We start from the raw sequence: 24,530 nt of genomic DNA, 5'->3' as shown, positions 1-24,530 counted from the left end.
ACTGTTAGGAATGTGGCTAACAAAAACCATGTAGAATTGCTATGATTAAATATTTGACAAAGATATTTAATAAAAATATATATCATCTCATAATAAAGGAAGTATTTCGATTTTCTTTAAAGATGGATTTTCAATTTCTTTAAATACTTGCTTTGAAAGAATGATATCAGTGTCTAGACTCAGATATCATGCATCTAGCCTTAGGTAAGAATTAAGAGCTATATGTCTTCTAACTAACTTATAATTTTCTGTGTTTTTTAAAGCATTTTTTCTGCACTTTGGTTTGGTATCTTATCTGTTCAAAAAGGCATTTAGATTGTTTATTATTATGACATATTTTAGAAAGGAAAAATGAGAAACAGTCACCCAGGATTTTCCCTAGTATAAAGGGCCACTGTAGTCTGATATTTGATATTATGGAAATTACCAAGCAAACAACTGAAGTATTTCCAGTTGACAGTATATCAGAAAACCTGGGACATACATTCACTGTATCTTAGCCTACTCTAAAACTTCAGGAAACTATCAGTTCCAAAGCCAAATGAAATACAGAATGCCCTTTCCAATCAATGGAATAATGTAAAAATTTTCTAAGAAGTATTTTTTGAACTCAGTATAAGAAATTTGGGAGACATAGGTTATTAAAAGCAACTAGATTTATCAAGAAAATTCTCTTCAATCATCTTGTTCAGGTATTAAAAATTTTTGATTAATTAAAAGGTATACCTCTCTCATCTCCCCCACGCACACTATGTGACAATATTGTGCAACCAAGGTAAGGGCTCTGCCATTGATATTCTGAGCCTCAGCCCTGGATCTTCTGAGACCAGGTCTGGAAATGTAGCTCAGGCTGACCTCAAACTCATGATCCTCCTGCCTCCTCCTCCCAAGTGCTGGGATTACACATATACACCACCATGATCAGCAATACTGACTACATTTCTTAAAAATTTTTCTAATTATCCTTCCCATGTCCACATGGTCTGAAATGGAATGCAATTTTCATATCCTTTCTTCCTTTAAATTTCTTAAATTTTGGAAAATTGGAAGATATTGACTCTGGAAATGACATCTTATCTATATGTGTCTCTCTTTGTATCGCCCCACACATGATCCTCTGGGGTGGGGTGACAGTGGTTTAAAAAAAAATTATAATTACAGCACTCTTTCATTTAACAGTCTGAACAGAAATGTCCACAACAAAAAAGCATACAACTTTTTAAGTACTGGTATGCTTAAAGAGTAACAGTTGACAAAAAAAAGTGGTAACTGTGTTTGCATATTCATAAGTCTTTTTCATTATCAGTAACTTCCATAAGCCCTTAGCTAGTAATACGAGTGTAAAAATTTATAATCAGAGTTGCTTTCCCATCTTTCCACACCAATGTACAAATGATAGAAACAAATGACAAAAAATACATACCTGACAACAGAATAATCAGGAAGCAGGAGGAAAGTGTTTACCTGAAATTTCTGGAACCTGACTACTTGGTTTTATGCTAAACTGGGTTTTAGATCAAATAGAACAATGCAGAAAAAGAAAAGAAACATAAGTGTATTGTATGTAATTCCAACACAATGTTTTGAATCAGTTGCTATGCATGAAAACATGCAACTAGGACAAGTCAAACTCTGAGGCACTTGCTAGTGAGACTTCTGTGGTTATCTGTCAAGAAATAAACTACCATGTTCACATCTGTGGCCTGCTAGTGTGCTTCCAAGCAGCCCTAACATCGATCTGCACACAAGCTACAGTAAATCACTTTTCAGTTATTACAATGGTGTGACTTGAAAGATGGATAATAAATAAACCCTTTAGGATAATCGTGGAATCTGAAGACTTCCCATGTGTAGGCTCCTGAATACACAATCTTCCACAGTATATTCAGATTATCAACTCAATTAACAGTGAGTGAAATAAAGTGATTCGGGGTTTGGAGTTTTCTTGAAAATGGAACAGATTACAAAAAAACAAAGATAAGGGCTCATAATAAATTTAAACAAGGGAAAATACTTCGTTAATATTGTCCCTAATTAATAACACAGAAGTCACTCACCTGAATAATATGGGGAAGGCAAGTGCTGTCTGATAGCAGTCTTTTCACTCTAGGTAAAGGCCGAATGATGGCATTATCTTGATCCCTAGAAAATATTTTCTAAGGTCAACATTTAATATACTTATTAAATTTGTATGTTCAGAGTATATGACATTCTACTAGGCATGAAGCAGGTTACCTTACTTTTTTGTTAATGAAGACTAAGCTCTCATACAGCTGGGAACATGATTAGGTATTTTGGTTTAAATCTACTTGGCTGCTTAATATGACTTCATTTCCTTCCATAAGATTTCCTTGAAAAACAGTACCCTAGAAGAGCCAAAGACTCTTATTTATTATTTAATTGATTAAACTTTGTGTTGTCCAGCACACTGTCAGTGGATAGTCCCCCCAAAGGGCTGTCAAACTTTGTCATGTCAATTTAAACCTTACTTTAACTACAGTCAGCACTCTCCAAAGATAGCTTTAATTTTAATGTTATATTATTTCTAAATGCTTATTGCATAGTTCTGACTCTAATCTGACTTTTTAGGACACCTGGAACTGAAACACGTGTAGTGTCATAAAATGTGCCATTTTCTCAGTAATTTCCATCACGAGGTATTTATGGTACAATAAAACATAAGTATTTAAATGTTTTATAAAGATTAAAAAGTTCCACACAAATTATGACTGTCACAAGGAGAGCAAACCTTCACCTTCACTAGTTCAGTGGGACAAAATTGAGACTAGAATTCCTTTCTACACCAGGAGTACTAACCTGGCAGATTGGAAGCTGACACTTACTTATCACTGAGTATGGACTGTGGATATCTGTTGCAAAACATTCATATCAGATTCACAGAAGTATTCTAATTATTACCATTGCTAAAGTCTTGAAATTTCCCAGTAAAAGTTGCTTTTCAGCTACTGTATCAATGTAATTGTCAAGTTATTCTGTTATATTTAATAACCAAAGCAGAACTCCCCCAGGGCCACACATAGGACATGTGTTTTAAACCACCAGATAATTCCATGATATTACTGAGGATGTGTACATATAAACAGGGCAAACAAGATATTTTATAGTCCTCTGTCCATCATGAAAACATTAATTACATTTTACCTGCTTGGATAATATCCACACATTGTGATCAACATGTTCAATATAAGGGTAGCGAGGTCAGTTTCATTCAGTACAGCCTGTCCACTGGCTAACAGACACCACTTAAGCTGGGGTATTGCCTGAAGTGGTCGCCATCCATCCATTCCTTGAGCCCAGCATCTGGTTTTTGCATTCAACATTCCTTTGATCCATAATTCTTGCATCTTAATTGATGGAAGGCATCATTATTACGGACAAAATACAATGAAAAATTTGCCAATGTTTTCTATATTCTAGTAAATACGTATGAAATAATAATACACTATGAATTAATAAAGCACAGCATAGTAAGACACTGAAATAAACATGGAAGTTCACTGTTAAGAAACCAAGTTTTATTGATAGGCTTTCAGGAGCCCAAATTTGGCTGACAGTACAAAAAAAAATCATTTATTTGATAAATTGCATAATTTAAGAAATACTGGAGAGAATAAAAATGGTAGGCAAAGTGAAAAGTGAGCAAATTACATAAGGCTTGGTTCTCCATAAAACTGTCTTTCAAAGTCAGCCTCAGAGGTTGAGGATGGGAAGGTAGGATCAAATACTGCAGGGGAAGAGGGAAACTACCCTTAGTTCACCTGACAAACAGGCAAGAGTCAATGAACTTTAGAGTGCATATTATAACTTGCTTGTTCATACCATATGGAAACATTAGTTTGAAATAATTATTAAGATAGCAATAGTTATTAAAAATCCATTAAAAACCTTATTGTCACCTCTATAACAGCTTTCTTTGTTGGTAGTGGGACTGAGGTTTGAGCTCAGGGCTTTAAACTTGCAAAGCAGGCGCTCTACCACTTGAGTCATACCTCCAGTCCATTTTACTCTAGTTTAGAGATGAGGTCTCATGAACTATTTGCCTGGCTGGCCTCAAATCACGATCTTCCTCTCTCTCAAAAGTAGCAAAGGTTACAGGTGTGAGCTATGGGCCCCTGGACAGTAATAGCTCTTAAATAAGGTTTGAAGCATGATTTTGTACATATGTGTAGTTCTCTGTAAGTGCAAGCCATCTGCTCCCTTCAGGTAGAAGTAGGATTGGAGGGCCCTTGTTGCCAATGACAGAATTAAAATCAGTTTTAAAATGTTATACATCTCTATGAGTGTTAAGATGGGTGGGGACCTGCCTGACATGATGGCACAGGCCTATAATCCCAGCACTTCAGAGGCTGAGGCAGAAGGATCACAAGTTTGAGACCTGCCTCAGGTATATAGCGAAAGCCTGTCTCAAAAACACAACAACAGTAAAACAAAAAGCTGAAGACCACAAAAAGGTTTTCTATGACACATACCTCATGAAATCCATATGGGCCACTCCTTTCTTTGTCTGCATTGCCAAAATACCATTCCTTTTCACTTTCTCTTTTCATATCTGGAGCAGCTTCAATTACATTGCTCTAAGTTTCAAAAAGATTTAGTTATTTTTCCAAACCACAAAGCTATGGAGCAGTTGTCACAAAACGAGTTATACAGTACAAGTTAGGCGTTTGTAACCCTATAGAAAATCAACTGAAATTTTAAGTGACCTTATTTAAGAGTGTAATATTAAGAGGCTCATGCCTGTAATTCCAGCTACCTGGGAGGTAGAGATTGGAGGCCAGCCAAAGCACAAAGTTAGCAAGACCTCATCTCAGACAATAAGCTGAGAACAGTGTCTTGTGCCAGTGCTCCCAGCTATGCAGGAGACATAGGTAGAAGAACTGTAGTCCAGTGTGGCCTGGGAAAAAAACATGAGAGACCCTATCTGAAGCATAAGTAAAGCAAATAAAAGCGGGGTTAAGGGGGGCAGTAAAATGCTCAAGTGGCAGAGCACTTGGCTAGCAAGCAGAGGCCCTGGGTTTAAACCCCAGTACCACACACACAAAAAGTTATGGATTAGATGCCTAATGAATAGTTTAGAAAAATTGTATCCTTATTAGTATACATTTCCTAAATTCACTCAGTAAGCTAAGCTAAATTCCAAGACTTCTACATTTCCTGTAAATTCTTAGAGCACTAAAAGTCTGGCAAAGAATACTGCAAATAGTTATATAGATAAACTTTAAACCACGGTGCTCAAAATACTAAAGTTCCCTGGGGGAAAAAAAAACTGGCCCCAACAGGAGTTTCAGAGAGCATGTGAGATCAGAGAGTTGAGATGCTAACGGGACAGTTTTAAATACTTAAGTTTCAATCTATTACCCACACTACCTTTAAATTGAATTAAGTTTGGCCTCAAGCTGTTTACATAAATATTTTAAATTTGGCCTACAGATTTCTCCATACATAGTGAACTAAAACCTCATTTGATTTGATAACCTACTCTAACTCTTGTAACAAGTAGCTGAGTCTTAGACAACCACAGATTTAGTGACTGCGCAAACAAATTCAAATAAGACAGATGCAACCTGCAACCAACTGAGCTCTGTACCCTTCCTCCATTCTGTTGTGTGCCACTTCCTTTTCTCTGGCTACAAATATAGACTGCCTATGTGGTGAGACAGGGGACTGTGAATCATTTAGTACAGACTGCTGCTCAATTCCAGAATCACAAAAAAAGCTAGTAAGCAAAACTATGTTAAAATTTTCTTTTAATGCTACAGAAAATTCTTCTAATTTTTCTCCATCAGTGTTGTATGAGGCTAGAATTTTTGTATAGTTTTAGTGTATTTTATTGTAGTATGGTTTCTAATACTCCCACAGCTATCAGCTTTCAGTTAAGACACATTTTACGGCTAGGGCACAGCCTTCTGGGATCTAACTATCTCTGCCACTTTGGGGGTGACCTTCAATGACATAGTGCTGTGTTCCTCAGTTTCTCTATTGTAAAATGAGAAGATGATGGTAACCCCTCACAGGGCTATCAGGGGATTTAAAATGTAAGTATATTAATGTGCAGCAGAGTGGCACCTGGTGCACTATAATGGTATATTAACCACCATGATTACATTATACATACCTAAGGACAGAAAAAACACAGTCTAAATACTCAAAAAGCATTTTTAATCAAAAATCACATGAGTTAAGTGCAGACCCCCTTTGTAAGTGAGGTATCAGACATGGCCTTTCCATATACTGGAGGCCTGATCTTCATAGCTACCTCCAGTAAGACTTCCAGAATCCTTAAAGCAAAGTGTATTCTTGATGCTTTTCAATACTAAATGTTCTACTTATGTATCTGGTGAATTTCTTTTTAAATCCTAAAGGTCACACAGCCTCAAAATAATCCAAATTAGAGATGCAGTTACTTTAAAACACAAAGATATTGGAAAAATAAAACTGAATCATTACAGTTCATTTTGGATTGTTCTTAAGTAAGAGAGATTTTCCTTGTTTTATGAACTAATCTCCTGGATTTAGTGCTACACTTAATTGACCAGATATACTAAAATATTTTTAGATTTCTATGATTCTTGTGAAGCTTGTAAAACTGAGACAAGTGTACGTACTTGCAGAGGCACTGTTGCTCGGCTCACATGGAGATGTGCAAGGGTAAGCAAGTCCACAAGGATTCTAATTCCATTTGAATCCATGAGATCTTTAACATTTTTCTGGAAGACAAAAACATTTTTACATAATCTGAAATTTTTCTCTTCAATAGGTACCATTACCTAAAAGATCCTCAAAGAGCACAATATCTGGAATTTCTTTGGAAATGATTGGCATACAACTGGTTTTACTTTACACCCAGGATTTTGACTACACGGAACAAGAATTTAAAGGGAAAAACTGTATTTTAAAGGGATCACATAAATATACCACTTAAAGGGATCACTTAAATATACATTGAGCAAAAAAAACTCACAAAACATAAAAACAAGAACAAATCAGAAACTAGCATGATAAATTCTGATTACACAAGTATCTTATCAAGGTCTTTCTGTTAATAAACAGGTTTTTCTAAAATAGAAATGTTATATTAAAAAATCTTTCAATGTTCCAGTTTGTTTTGCAAGTTGAAAGTAAAAACTGATTGTCTTTTTTGTTAGGAAGAGACAATTAACTTAAATTAAAATTTCCTAGCACTTATTCATTATACCTTATTTTAAAACTTTTATATTACTAAAAGTGAGGGAAAAAACTAAGTAGGTATTAGCATCAAAACTGTGAGAAATAAAAATCTGCTTAAACTGTACTTCAACATCATACAATGAGAACTAATATGATACATTACAACTATGAATTCTTCTGATTAAAAACCAGCATGAACCTAACGAAATACCTTTAAAAAGAAAACAAGAAAAGTAAAGTGACTCTTCATTTTATATCCTTAAATTGTTTTTTAACAAAGTGAATACTGATTCCCACTGTGGTGACACATGCCTATACTCCCAGCACTTGGGAAGTTGAGGCAGGAGGATCACAAATTCAAAGACAGCCTGGGTCCCACAGGAATCAAGTTCCAGGCTACACAATGAGACCTTTCACACACACACAAAAAGTATACTAATAAATTAAAAACTTTTTTTAGTCAGACATTTTTTACTTAGAATTTAATTCTGTGTTCTGTCCTAAAGTCAGCTAATTATGTCAGTCCTCATTATTCTCCATTCAAAATTTTATGATTAATTATTTGGCACCTGCAATATTAGGGCAGAATATTCAGAGAATTTTGGCAAAGACATGTTCTGTCAAGCAGTTTAAAGCACTCATAGTTTTCTTATCTAAAAAGAAGATAAAAGGACCATCTCTGGATGATTATCTCTACATAGTTCTAGTACTTGGAAAGGACAGCACAATTTTTGCAAGAATACTGTACCTTGTTAAGGATCAACTTGTTCAGGAAGAGGATCAACCTATCTCGTTCAAGTTTATCTGTGCACTATTGAAATAAGTGAGAATTTAGTCAAAAGCAAATAGAAAGACCAATTAAGACATTACCACCACTTCACAAAATCAACTGACAGTTCAGGATAATGTTATCTTTTAAACATTAAGGAGAAAATCACAGATGTCTGTCAATTATTCCAATTCCTCAATATCTTACTGTCTCTACTTTTATATAACTGATATAATTTCTCTTGACAGGCAGATATTTTTAAGTCATTAAGCAGATTAATATACAGCTTTAAGGAGCTATATAAAAATTAAAATAAATGATGTTCTTGAATTAGTAAAATTTGTGAAGAATTGGCAAATGATGTTTCACATAAATGTTATGAACATCAACAAGAAGGAAAAATATATTTGCTTAAAATACAAACAGTATGCCCAAAATCCTCCAGTTAATTGAGTAAGAGCTAGAAGTCAATAGTGCAAAGCTGGGTGTGGTGGTGCATGCTCGTCATCCCAGCACAGGAGAGACTGGGGCAGAAAGAATGAAAGTTCAAGGCTAGCCTGAGCTACATAACAAGCTAGAGGCCAGCCTATACTACATAGTGAAACCCTGTCTTAAAAAAAAAAAGACAAAAAAAATTCAATAGTGCAATTTAGCTTAACAACAAACAATAAGGATTTCTGTCCTGGTTTTAGTACTTTTTAGGTATGCTTTGTGAATTTACCCAGAATTAGTTTTCCACAAAGAATGAGTCACACTTTTACAACTATAATAAAGCACAGGTAGCTATTTTAAATATGGGTAAAATGGTTGTCTCTACAGCTCTAAAATTGAAATTGCCAAACTAAGAGGAATATAAACACAAATCAAAGAATAAGCATCTACTCTGCAGTAAACAGGTAACAGAGAAATGTGCTATACAATGAATGAATTTGTCCCCCACCATGCTCAAATGTTAAATGACAAACTAGTTCTAAAAAACTTTTACTACCTTAGCAATCCCTTTTTAACACTAAATTAAAATGATGACAATATCATTTAGGTTTTTTTTTTCCAGATGGAAAAACCAAAGATACACACAACTTTAGAAGTAACTATTTCATTTAATGCCTGCCCAGCTCAGCATCCACTCTGGGTACATATGTGTGCGGGTACAGGGGGCTGTGTTTTTATGGCATACGGATTGGCAAATAGGTAAACAAAGGTGTTAAAAAGCAGAAACTGAAAAAAAAACAAACTGGCATGGACAAATATTAACCCATTAATGAGTTTCCTATTCACCTAATTTAGATACGTATAAAGATAAACTACAGGAAAACACAGAAAGTTTAGTGATAATGCGATAAAATAAAATTTTTAATTAACTTTGAAAATTTAATACATACCCTAGTGACACTATCAAATAGCAGTCTCCTTAAATGATATCCTTACCCTCTCTAACATTCCAATGATGTATCTTGTATCTGTAAAGGGTCCTATTTCTTCATGACATCTGCCGTAAACAATAGCAAGGGCTTGTAAACATAAACACTTCATGTTTACTTTTGGAGTGAGCAGAAAGCGATGATAGAGCTCATTAAAAAATTCATACCTAGATTAAAGAACAAAGTTCAATAACAAGTAACCATGAAGCAAACAGTAAAAACAAAAGTAACAGGAATGAAGAGGCGCTCACGATCTCTTAATTGATCCACTTTCTTCATTTTCATCTTCCTCCAATAGCAATCTCAGGTAATAGTCTCCTATTTTGATTTCTTCTGCCAGGCACTCATATTTAACCTTTATTAATAAAAACACATTTTTTAGGTTACAACAGATTTTTAGCAATTTCTGCCAAAATCTTTCTTATAATTCTTTCTGTTCAGAGTTATCACTTCTGGGCTAGTGGAGTAGCTCAAGTGGTAAAGCGTCTCCCTTGCAAGCAAGAGGCCCTGAGTTCAACCCCAGTACTGAGAAACAAAATAAATAAATAAAAAGTTTACCATTTCTTTAAAAAATAACTGGTAATTCACTATTATTAATATGACTTGCTATTTCAGTTAAATGCTGAGTTGAAATTGCACACATTTTATGAATGTAAAGCACTACAGAGTGTCAATGGAACCTTCTTCAAGAGTGTTTCGGTTTGCCACAACCAAGTACAGAGTAGATGGTCCTGCAACAGTTTGCACAAGACATATGGTCACTCCAGGTCTTACCGCACCCCCACGTCTACCCCTTGCTGATATGCCGAGACTTAAAAGCAACACATTGATTACATTTTATGTTTTTGTACAGTACCCTTATCATATGTCAAATAACCCCAGGCTACTAATTAAGGTGGTGTGTGAGGGGCAAGTCCAAGATCAGCTGTTGGAGCAGCACTATGACCCCTGCATTCAGGAAAAGACTTACAGATAGCTACAAAAAGCAACTCCCTGACCATATTATCAAAATTCTTTCTCCAAAGCCCATAATAAATATTTCTAAAAATACCAAAACATAAAATATATATGCATAAATATCTTATCTCTTGTTTTGCTTTCCTCCTATAAATTCTGAGCACTGGATTCATTCATTTACTAAGAAACTATTATGTGATCATGCACTGTTCCAGGGTCTGAAGATTTAACAGTGAACAAACAAAAAAATTCTGAAAAATTTGGGTAAGAGGAATGGCTGTGGAGTGAAATAAAGCAGAGAAATGAGATAGGGAAAGCACAGGTACTTATGTGTATAAATATAAAGGGGGTTGTGTGGGCAGCCAGAGAAGACCCATCAGATGACATTCAAGAAAACCGCAGGAGATGAGAAAGCAAATCAGGAGGCTGTCCAGGGAAAACATTATTTTAGGCAGAGACTAACCCTTGAGGCAAGAACACATGGTGTTTCGGGAGAGCCAATATGTATGTAGCACAATGTAGTATGAAATTAGATCAAAGACAATGCTTAAGGTTCAGGGTTTCACAGACCCTGCCTTATAAGTCATTTCAAGAACTCACACTTTCACTAAGTGACATGGGAAACCACAGGAGCAAGAAGGGTTCTGAGTGGAAAAATAAGCTGTTACATTTTAACAAGATAGTCCTGCTGCTTTGTCAATTAACAGATCACAGGGAGGTGAGGGCAGAAGTGGTGATACAGATACAACCCAACAGTAGAAGGGTTGAGTTCTGCATAAATTCTAAAGGTCACTCAACAAGATTTGCTGACAAACTGGATTTGGGGTTGAAAAGAAAAGATTATCTCAAGTCATTTGAGTAGAACATAAGAAGTATTTATTATCTCGGATCAGAAAGTCTGCAAGATAAGTCAGCTTAGGAAAAAACAAGCCCAATTTTGGAGATCTCTAGACAATTATCATTTATCCAATGAGGAGATAAAAGTATATAGCCTAGGAAAGAAAGCCTAAGCAGGAGATAAAAAGCCATCAGCAAATAAAAAACATTGGTCATGAGACTTGATGAGATTATTGAGGCAAAGAATATAAATGAAAAGAGATCTGAGAACTGATCCTCTGACGCCAGAAAACATTTAGTGGTCAGGGAGATAAGGAGAAATGAACAGATGACTGAGAGTGGACAGTAAAGAAGGAAGAAATAACAGACTCCCAAAGTCAAAGAAAATGTTTTCAAGGAGGACAGAATGAATACTTTCAAGTTATTACATGCATTAGAAATGCAACTGAGTTAAAGATCAAAGCCTGCAGGATCACCTGCAAGCTCAGATCTATGTCTGTTAGAACAGTTCAAATTATACAGTCATGCACTGCGCTATGCAGGGGTTATGTTCTGAGAAGTAACTTCAACCTTGGGCAAACATCAACAGAGCATGCTTAACACCAAGCAAGACAGACGGCTACAATGTCACTAGGAGATGGAATCTCAGGGGACCACCAGTACACAGTCTGTAGTCGACAAAAACATTATGTAGCACATGACTACTTATGTTACACACAGCTATAAACACTTAATTATACACACATATAAAATTATCCATCCTGAGTGTTCTAGCTTTCCATGTTCTTCACATCAATATTTTAATAGACCAGCAAAAGTCACATTCAGAATCCAATTATCACAAAAAAACTAATCAAATAAGCTGTACAGAACAAGGCAACCATCTATATTTCAAGGAAGAATCTAAAGTCCCAGAAATGCGGGTGGATGAACAGGGAGAACACGCAAAGGACAGATTTGGAATGTATAGGATCAAATTTATTAAATGTCCTACACAATTCTCAGGTATAAAGTAGAGTTTCTTAAAATTATTTCTGTCTCAACCAAAGATTAAAAATTCCAATTATTTCTTCCATACAGAGGAAAGGAGACAAGTTATATAATCGTAAACATTTTAAAAATCACCCCCAAAATAGTAGGTACTTTTTTTTTTTTAAATTAACATACTGTAAAAACTAAACTGTACCTCAAATTCATGGTGGTTCCAAGAGATAACATTAGCACTACCAAGCTCTCTATCAATATTAAATGTTCTCATTTCAGATTCCAGAGCATCTTTCAGTTCTTCTCGTGTTTTAAAATTCCAAATAAGATTTGATCTGGCATGGTCTTGACTAAACCTAGATATACATATAATCAGAAAATACTATGAAGCAATAAACATTAAGAAAACTACCATCAACCCTTACAACATCTTATAATAACCAAGAAAATGGTGGAATTATTAAACTATCAGAAATAAACTAAAATCTGTGTAAAGTACAGAAAAATGTTAATAGTAGACGTTTAGTAATAAATACATATTTACTCTCTGTAAAATTCTCACCTTTCCTCTTTGCTTGAAAATTTTCATAATACAATGTTGTGGAAAAAAATGAACTTAAACTATAAAACAATTTGGTATTAATTTCAAAAAAGTAAAACTGACATTTCAATTTTAATGATTTGTTTGCTATCACAAATTCAAGCTAGAGAATAATTCTATTATCATATATCAAATTTCAGATTGGGGCTAAGAATTTTTGGAGTATTGGGTGTGAAGTATGTGAGATGAGCAACACTAAATATGAACCTCATAGAGCACCCAATAGAATAATACTACAGAATTGCAGGGCATAATGAACCATGACGAACCATTTTCAAATCATCTTCCTTGCACTCTTGGAATAACCGAACTATTATAATAAACCTGGGCAAAAGTCTGAACTGGGAGTGGATGGGCTTACATGTGCTTACTATCAGCCTGCAATCCTCTTAGAAAGTCTCACTTCAGAGTTTCAAAGAAATTCTAGGAGGAGAATGTTATTAAGGATTCCTGAGAAAGAAACGCAAAGCAATATATTTAAGGATATATATACACACTCTTATATACTTTAAAAAGTAGTGTGGGAAGTTTTTAAACCAAATATTTTCCTTCATGACCAAAGGTATAATTAACATGTTGTTTCCAGACTAAGTACTCTTGAGTTACTTTAAGAAGTTTTGCAAAATCCCAAAACTGTTTGTGCCAATGTCTTCCTGTATACATTAGGAATGAGGGTGGAAACAGGAGAGGAAGAGGGCTAGAATGTGTGGAAGACTGAAAACCTATATGAGGTCTTCTAACTTGGACACTCATTTCCCACAAGTTTCCTTATGCTTTCATCATTCATCTTTTTTCAGACTCAGAGTAAGTATGCAATTATTTGTAACTAAGCGATAATAAGTACCTTGGGTAATTATCTCTACGACTCAATAAAGTCCTTAAAGAAATTTTAGCTTCTCAGACAATCAGTACCATGAAAGTTCTTAATTTTACAGAAGGATTTATAATCAAACCAGTTTTAACAACTATACATCTTAAATTTGACAGTACAAAAATACCTGTGGCATAAAGCACTGTTTCTAGAGAAGAAAAATCCATCATGACTCCTCTAATGGCAAGATCAACTTTAACCTATGTTGTTAGAGGCCTAAGTTTACCTATAATAGAAGAGGTCCCAATTTGCTTCTATTTTTATCCTTTGTCTTCTCTTTCGAAGAACTACTGGTTTCTGATTCATATTCTGGAAGGAAAAAAAAAAAAACTACATAGTGCTCAACCTGGGCCACCAAATTGGCTGTAAGCAGATCATCTTCACAAGTGATGAGAAACACTACTTTCATCAAAATTTGACAGTAACAAAATTAATGAAACAAAATTTGTAAAATATGAATGTAAGATACTAAATTATACCATATGTTATAATCTGCAAGCATGTATCTCTCTGGAGTTTTTCAAATATTTTCATATAACCCAGTTACTGTTTCCACACTGAATCTTACAAAGTTTATAATGATCACTTGCTTCAAACATTTACATGCAGTTAATACAAAGTCGTGAAAAAAGAATCGATGCAAAACACTGCAGATAAACTCCTACCAAAGCCAAGCAGAGCAAATACAAGTTAAAAGCTAATGAAGAAATAAGCACCTACACTCATACACATATGAAGACTTTAGTAAATAATGTCAAAGATGACTCCACATGCCAATTTAACATATTTCACACATGTAGCAGACTTAACTCACCATATTGTTTCTGTCCTGAATTTAAATGTAAAAAGGAAAAAAAAATGAAAACTTTTTAAATAAAATAAAAAAAGAGAGTACAAGCCTAAATCTGCTAAACTGCATCTATTATACAAATTTCACAAGGATGCCATCCATATAAATTCCATTTCTTTAAGACAGAAAAAGATCTACTTACTTCTCTAAACCTATGACTCAACTTTTAGACAGTCACAAACCTTTTCAGAATTCAAATAAAGTTATATGGCCTCTGTACCAGAGGTAGGCATATATACAAGGCTTGCAAGTAGAGAAGATTTCAAACAGTGCTTGAACTCTCTACATGAACAGGAGAAGTATCTGCTCCAGGTGCGACTATAGGTATTTCAGACATGAGAATTGTAATCCTCAGTGTGACAGAAACAAAGCATAAAACATGAAAGTCTAAACATTCCAAGGGAAACTATATAACAAAAGCAGGAAATCAGACTAGATGCTACAGAAAGGACAAGGTAAAATGAGGAATAACTTTGAAAAAGTAAATGCTGCTTGGACTATAAACCTACAAACCTACTGGTTATACAAGGAAATGTTTCCACAGCATTTTGGGTTTTTACAACAAATCTTTCTTTAAAATTTCTAAATAAGGAGCACTTTTGCCAGGCATGGTGGTATATGTCTGTAATCCCTGCACTTGGAAGGCTGAGATGGGTAAGTGGAGAGTCTGTGAGGTCAGCCTGGGCTGTGTAGTGAGACACTGCCAACAAATAAATACATACATACCCAAACAAATACAAATATAAATGAAAAAACCCTTTCTTCAGTTTTCCTCCTGCCTCAGGACAAAAAGGCTGGCATTCTAGAACAATGAAAATGTAAATGCCATACAGAAAAAGAACAACCAACTGCCCATAAACTGTGTATAACTGAACAAGAGGAATAGGCTAAAGGTCATTAATGGCTAAACAAATTCCTGAACTGAAAAAAAAAAAAAAAAAAGTATGTACTAAAACCAATTTTACACATTAGCAAAAGGTATTATTAATTCACCACAGAGCATCAGCTACAACACAGAGCAGACTTCATACGCTGTGATTGTGTAAGAAATGCAGCTCACTTCAAAGATTAGCCAGTTCATCTTGACAACAGTTACTTTCAGATAACTAAAGCATAAGATCACTCAATATTTTGATGTTAACGTTTCTGTGAATAAGACAGACACAAAGACCACTCAGTTTCCTACAGAAATTATGTCAAATACAGCACCCAGGTGGAAATGATGATCAGCTGATGCTACACAAAGACCTTCCTCACCAGCACTATCTGACATTATTATGCTCAGAATTAATACTACATGTAAACGATATCAACAAATCAGTAAAACATTTTTGATATTAAACATACATTATTTTTGCCCTGAATTATCTTTTAATAACAGACATTCCTATTTCTAGCTAAATAGCTGTGTATTCAATTCAAGCTTATGCATAAATGCTACATGAAATCTGAAACTAAAAACCTATTTATGTAGCTTGAACCATGTGACATTACAAATGGGTTGAACTACTTGAAGCCAGGAACTTACAGTTTTTAAAACTGTGAAAAGCATTCATAGCTATAGCAGTATTATCATTATCAAGTATGTATATACTGCTTTTATTATTTTCTTGATTGCACATCAAAGCAACCCTGTAAGACAGAGAAGGGTGGCACTGTTTGATTTTAGAAAACAAGATAGTAAGCTTCTGAAAAATCCATAATTTGAGTTAATAAGTGATGGAACCAGACTCAGATATTGGTTAACTAGTTCAAAGTTTGGTCTTCTCCTTACTCTCCTAGTTACTTGGAAGCTTTTTAAACGATCCTTTATACTGCGCCTATCATTTACATAGTGAGCTTTAAGTGAAATTTGGCTGAAGATGGTTCCAAATTTCAAATAGATATGTGGAGCGAGCTTTTATCTAACCTTGCTTATGTCCACTTCTCTTAGGCTTCTCATAATCCACTCTCCACAGATACGCAAGGCCAAAACATTTGTTCTGACATATTTAGATATTCTGGCAATTTATAACAAACCCATTTGTTTCAGAAACAGGGCCTTGCACATGCTAGGCAAGCACTCCACCACTGAGCTACATTCCCAACCCAACACCTTAATTCATTTTTAACCACTGCACCATCCATCCTAGACAGAAAAATATGCACTACTGAATTAGGTTCTGTTTAGCAAAACCACATGAAGAATGAGACTCAAATTGCTTTAGATCTGACCTTGATTTGAGAATATTATAAAAGTTAAAGATACTTAGTGAATTTAATTTTAAAATGTGACTCTTATTTTCAAAACACTTGTCTGGCTAGTTCCAAATAAAAAACCTAAACAAAAAGGGCATCTTATTTTTAGAGGTTCAAAACAAAGTCACAACAAGGGAGGGAAAATATAAAAAAAATACAAAAACAGGAATGTATGGAAGAAAATTTAAGAGAATAATTCTATGTTAAATACCTAACTAAAATCCTAATCATTACTTCACAAACTAGCTACTGATGAAAATAAACATAAAATATGAACCGGAGTTAGATGACACTCATTTTTAACCTTCAAGTATTCAGTCAGAAATACCTGAATACCACCTCTGTGAACAGCAGCAACTAAGGCCAGATTGAAGACACAAAGAACTGCTAGAAGTCTATAAGAAAAGTTTACTTTTACCTCTTTTTGAGCAATGCCCATCCTATCCCTCCAATGCATCAATACAAGATCTACTTTTTCTTTGGCAAATTTTTCAACTTCTTTAGCAGCTTTTCCAGCTAGTCTTTGCCACTCTGGAACTTTATTAAATTTTCCATACTGATCCTGAAAAATAATGTTGAAACCCATTACACAGCTATTTGCAAATTCACTTCAAAACTCTATGTACAGCTTAGTCACACTATTTCAAATATCAAGAAACAAACTGAAATTTCAACAATAAATTACACTTTCTGATAAGAGATGTTACTTGTCTATTTAAGGTTCACAATGATTCCTTTTTGAGGAGTGACCAGATACACGTGGCAGATGAGTGCCAATAGAGCAGGAAGAGGGAGGACAGGAAAAGCATACATATAAGGAATCATCATAAGAAGTGCACCATAAGAAATAGCATGTTCAAATGAGTTTCTCAAAGACAGGTCAACCTAATAATGAATACAGACCTTATAAACAGAGTCCTAAGTAACTGTCTTAGTTTTGTCTCTTTCGCCAACATTTAGCAATATCATGTGCAAAATACATTACACATTTGAAATTTAAAATAAGAAATCCATTCCTGAATGTGCCAATGAGTTGGGTGAGAGAAATAAAACATCAAATAAAATTACTAGTCATAAAATTAGATTGTGTTGATAGGTGCACAACTCACTGATAGACTTTGTTTATATTATGAATTCATTTATATTAGAAATTAATGATTTGTTAACTCAGGTTAATTTGAGGGGGGATGTAAATTTTACTTCAAAAAAGCTGTTGTTAATAAAAAACGATGCAGTAAGCTTTTGATTTATTTGTATAATGTTCATTCTTTCAGAAGTCTATAGCAGTACCCTTAATCCTGAAAAGACACTGAGTACAGTAGTATTTACCATTGCTATTTTCACATTATCTCTAACATGCATTCGGTCAGCATCCTTCTCAGGAACTGCATCTGTGCTGTCCAAGTACGCCAACAGACCTGGTGGCTAAAAACAACAAACAAAAACAAAGCACAAAATCCACTTTCAAAACAACAGCACAAAAGAATTTGAATTCAAAGCTCAAATAAACTAACACTAAAATTTAATTTAGCCATTAAGGGTAACACTATACAGTAAGTCTTATGATGAATTCCTTTTCAATTACAAAGTCCCTTTAACAACATAAATAATCAAATTTCATTGAAGAGTGCAAAATTCTCACTCACCAAAATGCGTTTCAACAAGTTTGTTGCAGTTGTGTTATCAGCTGTCCAGAGTCCCACTAAATGTCTACTTAGCTGTCTGAAAAAAGCAGACGTTGAGAAAGGTTTGCTGCTTTATCTCAGCTAGAACAGAAAGGAATTTTTAAGAACAAAATATCATAGAATTATAATACAGCTACAGTAAAAAAAATCATTCTGATATTAAAAATTATCAAAAAAATTATTTTAATGTGGAGAAGTGTTAAGATAGTAATTCAAATATTAGTATTTTAGGATTTTTTCCCCCCAAATTATTTTCCTGATAGCTACACTAACTTTCAGTGGACTGGAACATAAGAAGGTAGGTTGTTACTCATTTGAAGAAAGCAAAACTTCAAGAAAATAGTAACAAACTTGATGATACAAGTTTGTATAACAAGTCCTGTTGTACTGGGAATAGCATGGTGACATTCTTTGTAGGAATTCTGAACATAAGCAAAAACCAACAAATACATTTTAAGAAAACATTTTTGGCAAAGTCAGAGGTAGAAAATATTTTCAGTTTTGGAATATGGACAAAGATTAAAGTACTTACATCAAATTATTCTACTTATTCTCCTTTGAAGCTAAAAGTAAATTCTGCTTCAAAGTGAAAACCTAAGATCCATGTTAAATCTATGACTTAGTTGTGTATTAATCTGAATCCCCAGAACAACATCGTCCCCTAACTTGGAAGGAAACTCCCCATGAGCAAGAACCCTGTTTTACTCGCCAAGGATCCTTCTAGACTTGGGTAAATTCTGGACACTTGCTGAAGGAATGGTCACAAAATCTGTAAGCAACCCAAGAACCACCTACAGATGTACACATTTATACATGCTACATTCCCAGAAGAAGAATATTTAATAGAAAAACTCCAATTGTAAAAACTGTACTTTGTCGTCAAAAAGTGAACACTACTAAAAGCACACTCCTGTGACTCTCTGGAAGCTAACATATCAAAGCCATTGCACTTGTAATTTCCTCACTGTTATCTTAAAGCTCTCCTATCAGTGACTCCTAGAAAGGCTTTACTTAGTGATAAAAGAGATGACATAAGTGGTATTTCTATTATAAACTCAAAGCTTTTTAACACTGAAATTCAAATGTTATTAACATTCTGCAATTTTCTCCAAATTAAAATGCTTCCTTGACAAATACACTAACTGATCACAGTTGGGTATTTTAACTTAAAACCATGATAAAATGGAACAAAAGTAACATCTAACATGGGGGTTGAATGGAATAAGATAACAAATAGTCTCCACCTTAATGAAAGACAGGATCTAGCATTGCTAGTAAGACAGTACTAAGGAAATAACCCTCCTAGTCTCCTAGTATCTCTAAATATCACTTTTGTGATATTCTGATACAGATGTCTGTAACAAGACGGCATTTTATAATCACAGAAGTAAGGATGGGCATGGTCATGCACACCTGTAATCTCAGCTACTTGGGAGGTGGAGACCAAGAGGCTCAGTTTGAGGTTAGCTCAGGCAAAAAGTTAGCAAGACCCATCTCAACTAGCAAGCAGGGTATGGTGGTGCATGCCTGTGATGCCAGGTGTACAGAGGAGTAAGCAGGAAATCAGTTTGAGGCCTGCCATGGCAAAGACACAAAACTCTATCTGAAAAATAACTAAAGCAAAAAAGGGCTGAGGGCGTGACTCAACCTGGTAGAATGCCTGCCTACCAATCCCAGTACTGCCAAGTTCAAACTCCAGTACCATCCCCCCCAAAAGTATAAATAAAAAACTATTAGCAAGGGAGTATACTGTAGCAAACATCAACTAGACCTAGGTGACAAAATAGAAGTTCTTGTATTAAAACAAAATAGACCTAGTCAGCAACTTATGCTATTATTTACAAAGCCAAAACTTTGATTAAATATATTTATGATGATACCCGCTGTTTTTACTAATGGCATCATCTGGTGGGCACAGGATAGCTGACAGGGTTACCTATCAGGAACCACAAAGTTAAAAGGCCTGGAATTCATGCAGCCTGGAGTAAATGAGCAATCTGTGTGTGAATGACTACTGGAGGAAAGACGATTCACCAGAGGGGAAACTGTTTACCTACAAGAGATATAGGTTAAGACTAGTTTAGGATGGAAATATATTTAAGCTTTTCTCCTTTTTTTCTTTCTTCTTCTTCTTTTTTTTTTTCTTTTCAAAGGAGAGTACCTAACTGACCAAAGTTATTTAAAACTAACTATGCAAAGTTTCCACATGGAGTCATGTGCATGCAAGATGGTCATGGGAAACAGAAGGGGAAAAACCTGGGCATGTTACTATATTTCCATAAGCTTTCTTAGGAACTCTTCCACGTTTTAGAGGGTTAAGAGCCTGATAAGGTATCAGGGGAAAACAAAGGAACCAGTTCCTCCCTCTATCCCCCAAGTTATCCACCAGCAGGGACAATGATCATTAGAGCATAATCCTTCTTTATGGAAAAAAAGCACGTGATTCAAAAGAAAATGGAACATTTGTATAATCCAAACACTTGTTTGCTTTATGCAGTATCTAAATCCAATCTCTAAACAGAAAGTTAATTTATAGCAAATTAAATAACCTACCTATTTGTAAGCATCCTCTGATCTGAACTTATTGTAAACATCGCAGTATGCAAGTGTCGAGGTAAGGCACCTTCACTGAGGGCAAGCTCCTGCATTTTTGTAGCAATTTCTTTGTCACCTTCCTTTGGAAAAAGGGTAAGATGATCCCTAAAGCAGCAATCTAGAACAAGCTAGCCCAACTTTAAAAAAATGATTTTCCATTTTTAAGCAAAATAATTATCCAGCAAAAAACAAAAATTTCAAAACCAACTTTTAGTAACAGAAAAGTAACACAGAGGGTAGTAGTACAAGAAATTTTTAAGATACTATTTGCCTTTGGAATAAGGTTTAATGTTTGCAGATGAATTTACTTTATGAATTATGATTTGCTGAATACTAAAATTATGTTCATTTCCTAAGTATATATCAGCCAAAAAAATGGGAGAGGAGTGATTCAGGAAAATTAGCAATTCTTACCAAAGACACCTGGCAAAGATGGCTTGCTTTTATTATTAACAATATATTCATTTTCATGATGCACAAAATTATTTATTAAAGGATGATGTGACAGTTCTTTTTAAAGGGTAGTTCTTTTTATTGATTTTACTTTGCTTATAGGAACTCACTTTGGCAACCAGTAAGATAAACAGGACTACTTATTACTAAAGGTGATCAAACAACTATGAAACAAGCAATGTGATACTCAAGACAAGTGAAAAAGCAAAACTACTTATGCCAGTGATAAAATAACAAGTCTACAGCACAGCTACATGAATACACAGCATGCATTGGAACATGCATAGATAGTATGTGTGTGCGATTTTGAATAGTATACAGTCTGAGATGAAATTCACCAAAAATGCTAACAGAAGTTATTTCTGGATGATAAAATACACATGAATTATTTTTGTTTATTCCTTATGTTTTTCCTGCATATCCCATTTTTTTCTTCTAGTATACATTGTTTTTACAATTGGATAAAATTTTTTGAGAAACTCAGTAGGATATAGTCTTTCACAGACATCAGCACTATTGGTGACTATACATCTAACATGTGTGGTTTGTACCTGAAGTCAAAATTTCAATGTCTGTATCTCTTTTTTTTTTCTACAAATCTTAGGGCACACTAATTCTGTGCTTATGTTTTAGTCATGAGATATATTTATACACACATTAGCTAAGTTTATTGATAAACAGAAGATTCTTATATCTTACCCAAATTGCTACTAAGACTACAAAATAAAAATTTGAAATTTAGAGTGATATCACTTTAAACATCACAATGTACAGATGATATTAATAATGAGGATCTTATCTTTTAGAAAAATATAGACTGCTAAAGCAACTATCTTGGAAAACAATGCCTCATGACTTACAACATCCTGATAAGAATTTAACTACAAATGTACTTTAGAATGAGGAACTTATTGCCATCCTTATCTGATATCACTTTGCTATGAACGAACTCCATTAATACATTTCTATGTAATCTAAGTACCTCAAGATTTCAGTACCTTCATCATCATCCCTCAATGAAAGAGCGAGAAAAAAAAAAAAAGCTAAATTCTATGTCTTTTAAAAACAAGGCAGGAACAAAATTATTTCTTCTATACTTACTCGAGAACTTTAAACTCATTTTCAAGTTTAAAACTAGTTTAAAGCTAAATTCTGAATGAAGATTTTAAACTATTTTTCTTCCCCAGAGAATCGCATGCTTCCCACGTAAGACCGAATGGCAATTTTGTCAGCTTCAATTAATATAGTCAACCAACTTTCAAGTAGTTTTAAATTTCAAAATTGTTCTCTCACCTCTATTATTGCCTTCATAACCAATCCAGCTCCTTTTATAATGGCCATAGAAGGATGCTTTAAAATGGAGAAAATGTATCAGTGAATAATTTATCCTAAAACTTTTAGTTGCTGCTCTTAAGGATAAACAGCTTTATGCCAGATTATGTGTCATAAAACTAGGAAAAGATACACATAAAAGTCAGACCATGTTTGGTTTTAATACTTTAGTTGTTCCTACAATACAACTTTATTGTAGTTTACAGTAGTAAGAAACATGTGGCACATTATAACAGGTACTTAGAAACTGCTTTTGCTCAAAAGCACTGACTCCTAGGTTGGACCTGCAAATGTCCAAAGGGTAACTAAAAGCAGGAAAGAAGTTTGTCACTTCTATCTCCATTTTGCATATGTGTCCTTTGGTTTGAGCTATTCTCTCTTACAGTCACTTTGCAGCCATCTTGGATTCCAGGAAAGATAGGAATGGTGGACAAACATCCTGAAGCAGGAGATGAAGTGCCCGCTGCCAGGCAAGAGTGACTTTCTTACCACAACAAGGCCCAGCCTGACCAATTCTGAGATAATGAACAACCAGACAACAATGCTACCTCTGTGATCACAACTGTTTATTATGTATACTTCTCAACCTCTGCCCCCAATTCTTCCTCTATTTAGACCTAAGGCTCATATATGCACCCCAAAGATGGACTGAAGTGCTTAATTTGCCTCTTTTTGTGGTGGGCCCCTGCTACATTAATAAATCTCCTCCTCCGCCCTGCACCACTACCTGGTCTTGTTATTTGGTATAGTGGGGTAAGTGGCCAGAACTGACATGTAGAACCCAGGAAAGCTGTGCACTGGCCTAGAACTTTAGTTACAATATGAATGCATAATTATTCAACTATCCTTATTCAAATGTTACATACCAAATAGTGATGACACAAAAATATAAACCTTATATGTGCACAATAAACACCACAGTTAAATGTTTTCCAGTGTCATGAACAGCACTGCTTAAACTCTATTTGGGAATTTGTAAAGAAAAGGAAGTTTTGACATACCCCAGAACAAAGTAAGTTTTTCACTACATCTAGGATGGAGAAGATGGGCAAAGGAGACAAACAGGGTCAAGAGCCATGAGCAGGGCTCCAAATGAAGCATATGGAAGCCAGGGCTACAGTGCCCTGCCCGGTTGTGTACTAGCTGCACTGTCATCACAATGAAGCATAAGCATAGTCTTTAAAAGACAATCTGACCCACCAGGGGTGGAGCTCAGTGGCTGAGTATTTGCCAGGCATGTGCAAGGCCCTCGGTTGTTAACCAAAACTGCAAAAGAAAGGAGGCAGCAGGGGAACGACCCCAAAAATGGTTCTCTTAAATTAGTTGTCATCTGATAAGAAAAATACAAGATCTCACCTGAAAGAGCTTAAAGAGGGTTCTTCCATTGGAGGCTACCATCTCTAAAAGCATATCAAACTGCTGCCCTTCTGTTGTCTCGCTATATGGAGCACAGAGGGCAAAGGTAAGGAAGTCCAAGAGTGAACTAATAACTAGGGCACCAGTCCCATGATCCTGAAACAAAGCAAACAGTGTTTTAAAAGACTCAGACAGAGGGCTTCAGTTAAAACAATAAAAATGTGTTTCAGTCTTTTAATTCTAAATGTCAACATAAACATGGATTTTAATTTCTTAACATGGTTCAAATTTTAATGACCCTTTAGAACTTCCTTCATCATTGAAGCAAATCCATTGTCCAAACATTCAAATCCTAAGAACATAGCTAAGATTTCCCAAATGTGTGTATTAACT

The 24,530-nt window shown here is 34.9% G+C and overlaps 1 protein-coding gene across 2 annotated transcripts in view; it reads right to left on the bottom strand.

Moving 5' to 3' along the window:
- Positions 1-24,530, bottom strand: part of Dnajc13 (DnaJ heat shock protein family (Hsp40) member C13) — a 118,548-nt gene that overhangs the window by 56,283 nt on the left and 37,735 nt on the right. Inside the window, exons 15-29 of one of the 2 annotated variants that reach the window (XM_020172670.2) lie at positions 24,138-24,293; positions 22,743-22,799; positions 20,955-21,076; positions 18,363-18,438; positions 18,046-18,141; positions 17,135-17,278; positions 13,855-13,937; positions 12,359-12,512; positions 9,630-9,733; positions 9,386-9,545; positions 7,937-7,999; positions 6,627-6,728; positions 4,491-4,595; positions 3,163-3,365; positions 2,058-2,142 (exon numbers count right to left, since the gene is read on the bottom strand). In XM_020172670.2, coding sequence (XP_020028259.2) covers positions 2,058-2,142; positions 3,163-3,365; positions 4,491-4,595; positions 6,627-6,728; positions 7,937-7,999; positions 9,386-9,545; positions 9,630-9,733; positions 12,359-12,512; positions 13,855-13,937; positions 17,135-17,278; positions 18,046-18,141; positions 18,363-18,438; positions 20,955-21,076; positions 22,743-22,799; positions 24,138-24,293 — 1,710 coding nt within the window. The remainder of the gene's footprint in view (positions 1-2,057; positions 2,143-3,162; positions 3,366-4,490; positions 4,596-6,626; positions 6,729-7,936; positions 8,000-9,385; positions 9,546-9,629; positions 9,734-12,358; positions 12,513-13,854; positions 13,938-17,134; positions 17,279-18,045; positions 18,142-18,362; positions 18,439-20,954; positions 21,077-22,742; positions 22,800-24,137; positions 24,294-24,530) is intronic. The other variant, XM_074058908.1, reaches the window with a different exon arrangement.

The sequence above is a fragment of the Castor canadensis genome, chromosome 17, assembly GCF_047511655.1.
Source record: "Castor canadensis chromosome 17, mCasCan1.hap1v2, whole genome shotgun sequence".
NCBI lineage: Eukaryota > Metazoa > Chordata > Mammalia > Rodentia > Castoridae > Castor > Castor canadensis.
This window is presented reverse-complemented; position numbering and strand designations above follow the sequence as displayed.